The 4,628-nt window shown below is 37.0% G+C and overlaps 1 protein-coding gene across 1 annotated transcript; it reads right to left on the bottom strand.

Annotated features, from left to right (window-relative positions):
* Positions 1-2,116: 2,116 nt before the first annotated feature.
* On the bottom strand, positions 2,117-3,830 carry LOC142467668 (uncharacterized). Its single transcript, XM_075573603.1, has 2 exons — positions 3,657-3,830; positions 2,117-3,291 (listed from the first exon to the last, which is right to left on the bottom strand). The coding sequence occupies exons 1-2, from the start codon at positions 3,751-3,753 to the stop codon at positions 2,225-2,227; spliced, it is 1,164 nt and encodes a 387-aa protein (XP_075429718.1). The 5' UTR covers positions 3,754-3,830; the 3' UTR covers positions 2,117-2,224.
* Positions 3,831-4,628: the final 798 nt, after the last annotated feature.

Genomic DNA, 4,628 nt, shown 5'->3' with positions numbered 1-4,628 from the left:
AGGCATTTTCATCCACGCTTGACCCACCCGCTGAATCCAGTATGACACACATCTCCTCCATGAAGCGCTCATAGGAATCGCCACTGCTTTCTTCAAACAATTGGTCGGGAGGTAGGTTCATTTCTTCGGGTTCCCATTCCAATGCATTTTCAGCTGAAAGGCTTGGTACATAATCATAGTAGTTTTGTTGTTGTACAATGTGGGTTTCAGGAATGGAGGGTGCAGATATTGCAGCAGGTATCGATTCACACGGAACAGTAGTAGCGGATCCATTGCTATTGGCATTAGGAATAAATATGCCTTTCACAACAATATATGTGCCCTCTTTCAGGGTAAAATGCTTTTCCTTTGCAATCTTCCAGAAACCATAGGTGTGTTCTAGCTTATCCTGCACACGTTCAAAAAAGTCATTAGTTGATAAAGTGAATCTTATTGAGGAATTAAAATTCCGCGCATGCCTACGGTCTTGGTTTTCAAAATACAGCTGTACAACTTACAATAATATATTCAAAATAACTATGTACAAAATATTACCTTGTTTAGCATGTGCTTTTTCTTGTGAAGTCTTAATTAAGAAGATTGGAGTATATCTAAAGAGCTCTTCCAGATTGCAGCACAAAAACAGCTGTAGACATTACAGACGTCCAATTCTACAAATGCTTTGTGTTGTAAACCAATCAATTAGCTCGAATCAAATCATAGATTTGGCGTGTGCTTGCTTTGTGTCCGCGACTGTTCAAAATTGCTTCTGAAACCATGTACTTATAACCTAAGAGGGGATTCATATGGTTAACGAATTCATCAGCCATGTCAGAGTAGCACAAAAGATGTGTGCAGTTCTATCTTCTTTGCTCATCAAAATGATTCTGCTCAATGGCTAACAAATTCCTGTGTTTCGTTTTCAAGGTCAACAAAAGTAACTACTTTTACTCCTTATTTCAAACGCCAATTGGATGTGTACTTTTAATTGATTTAACTTTTGTGGTTAGTGATAGGCGAATGTGGGAAAAACATGTATCATTTTTTTATCTCGTTTGTGAAAACATTCCTACACTTATTTCAGTAACATTGAGTTTTCTAGAAAAATAACAAAGAGCACTGTGTGAAAATAGTGCTTAGACAGCCATATCAGTAAATACACACACCTGCAAAATGAAATGTTTTTTTCCCACATACATTTCTGTGTGTATTTGAAAGTCTGGTTAACTACCTGTCTGCATGAGTTTAAATACGTGTGTATCTATATATATATAAATATATCTCTCTCTTAAAAATATATATATATATATAAAGTGTATATTGTACTATATGTATAGTGTGTGTGTGTGTGTGTGTGTGTGTGTATATATGTATATGTATATATATATATATATATATATATATATATATATATATATATATATATATATAATGTATCTTTTTTCTTTTTTTTTATATTGCAGGAGTACACACAACATATTGATGGCAGTAAGTAGGCCTTGTATGAAACCTATTTAAATGGTGATAAACATGAGTGAATTAAGTAATAAACATTTGTTTGCACCCAATAATGTTAGAGGCTCACACTTAGTATAGTTGTCAAACATTAGGCCCGTATTATTAAAATAGTGTGTTTTCACAAGGAAGCATGAAGTGTATGTTTTTTGTAAATACATCTATACCAGTTTAGATAGTACTATATATACACACACACACACACACACAGTGTGTGTCTGTGTGTGTGTGCATATATCAATACATACTACATATATTTTAGTATAAATTCAGAGATGTTCTTGAAACAAGAACACATAAATGATTAAAGGACAACATTACAATGGCCACCAAAGGTAAGTATTATTTAACACAAAATCCTGCTGTACACGTACAAGAAAGATGTTTGCAGTTAAATAGGTGCTTTTATAATTGCATGAAAATAATATGTACATGCAATGATTACATCAATTAACACACCCAAATGCAATGTTTTGCTGCAAAGTCAATGGCAGCTTCTCTAAACTTAGCAACTGGCTCCTGGTGGACCATTACTGAACAGACGATTAATACATCAATATTTATAACACTATTCATTAATTAGGAGTGTTAACATTTCCAAAACTTCACGTGTACAAGAACATACTTGAAAGTTTGGAAACAACACAGTCTTCAGCATACATACAATAGTAATTAGATAATCTGAAGTCAACAAAACAAGGCCAAAGACATATTTTGTGAATTTTAAAATTTATTTTTTTTGTTCCTTTTGCGAGCGAGTAACAGGCCTGCTTGTTGTCTCTTGAATTTTCCTTTTTCTTTTGCCACCAACTTTAGGCACAACAGAGCCACTTTGAGTGGCCTCTGGCACTTCACGGGCAGGGCTTGTGGCCAGTGACTCACCTACAGGGCTTTTGGGCAGTGATTCACCTACAGGGCTTTTGGGCAGTGACTCACCTACAGGGCTTTTGGGTAGTGACTGTTCACCTACAGGGCTTTTGGCCAGTGACTCACCTACAGGGCTTTTGGGCAGTGATTCACCTACAGGGCTTTTGGGCAGCGATTCACCTACAGGGCTTTTGGGCAGCGTTTCACCTACAGGGCTTTTGGGCAGTGACTCACCTACAGGGCTTTTGGGTACTGACTGTTCACGGACAGGGCTTGTGCCCACTGACACATGTGAGCAAGTTGGTAGACACTGCACAAGTGATGGTTGGTCTGTTTCATGTGTGTCTTGTTTTGTTTTTGTCGCCTCCTTTGTAGGTGTCTGCTGCTGAATTTGTACAGATGGCAGCGGTAGGATGTGATCAGGAACCTGCACAGCAATGTCTGCTACTTGACCGGTAACATTTGGGCCTGGTGAATGAATATCAGATGAATGTGGTGAAAACTGACCTGCATGAACAGATCCTGCCTGTGAGGTGTTGAATTGTGGTACATTAGTCATTCTCCAGTAATTAGCTTGTGTTTGCTGAACAACTAATGCTTCGAATGAGGTGTTGATTTTTTGCAACTGTTTAGGCACTTCAATGAAGACTCTGTGGAGATGTGCCAATTGTGAAACTGTTTCTTCCTGCAGTGCAATCATCCTTTCCAGCACTGTCATCAGGTCAGAATGGCGACGATTTTCTGCTTCCACAATTTTTCCCTCAGAAGCTACAATTGCATCATATGTGGTATTTGCTGGACGTTTTGGCGGTAAAACAGTTTCAATTGGAACCTCTTCATGGTCACTTGCTTGTATTTGTGTGTCTATGGCGGCGGCGGCGGCATCATCATCATCATCATCATCATCATCATAATCCTCTTCATCATGTTCTACAAATAAATTTACACATTATTAAATGGCATGTTAATCTCTGCTGTGTTACTATGTAATTCTACTGTGTCAAAAGAAACAACTAACATGTTTCCATACGTTTTATAACCTCACATTAAAAACTACCTTGACTTAAGAATAATGTTTGGACTCAGTATGAAATATGAGTGAATGAAAACTTGCTGTAAACTCACAACTCCTACATGATAGTTAACATCACTAACACAATACATGTTGCCTTACACTTCATTTTCACATACACTAAGTAATCGTATTTAAAGAACATGTGCAAAACAATTAATGAACATGACAACATAACATATAGAAGAGCACATATTATATGGCCACCAACTGATACACTCACCTTCTAGGTGTGTTGAGCTGGCTGACCCAGGTGAAGACACTTGTTCCCTCTCAGGTGACACATGTCCTTCAGGGGCAACTATATATAACAATAACATAAGTTTTACATTTACATGTGTAAATATTGAACAAACAGTTATTGTATGTTCTGTATTTATGAGTACGTAACAGCATCAGTTCCTTAACCCAAAATGTGTGTGTGAAAGTGAACATAAATAGTTGTAATAACAATGTACATGCCTGTGTACTTAGAACTTTTGAGTTCCCTAACATAAAACATACTATGTTTCTGCAGTAATGCGTGAGGATAAATAGATAAAATTTGAACATTAAAATCATATGTTGTGTAGTGATATCAGTATCATAATGTACATAACTATCATGAGATGACCATTCACAATGGTTATCATGAAGGTGGTCATATTGCAAAAAGTGTTGTTTTTGGTAGAGGATATGTGTGGTACATTAATATAAGATGTGGCACACCTGAATGTGGCTGTGACTCAACAAGACAACACATGCAGTGTGTGATAATGTGTCGTTGATAGTAGTAGTTCAACTATAGATATGAGTGAACTAATGTGTGAGGTACGCTTTAATAAGTAATGAGTTGTTGGGGCATTTAGTAGCTAAAGTGAAGCTTTCAAATGAGTGTGATTAACTTCAGTTGTGCTAGTCAGGTTGTAAGAACGGTATTCCCTTCCCCAAAAAGCCTAATCAGCCACACCTTTCAATTACTTGAAACAGGTGAAAATGGTGTGAACTAAGTTGACCCTAAAATGAGGCTGTAATTAGTGTGTGTGCTGAACCCCACCCCCTCTGTTGAAGTGTATGCTGTGATGAGATATTAATTGCAGCTGCTTTAACACAATGGTAGATGAGCTAAATAGTCGTGTGCAGTTTTTAAGTTATGAAAACAATGACATAAAATATGATACGTGTGCCTCATTATGCTGTCTGTATATGACTTAAA

The sequence above is a fragment of the Ascaphus truei genome, chromosome 16, assembly GCF_040206685.1.
Source record: "Ascaphus truei isolate aAscTru1 chromosome 16, aAscTru1.hap1, whole genome shotgun sequence".
Lineage (NCBI taxonomy): Eukaryota > Metazoa > Chordata > Amphibia > Anura > Ascaphidae > Ascaphus > Ascaphus truei.
This window is presented reverse-complemented; position numbering and strand designations above follow the sequence as displayed.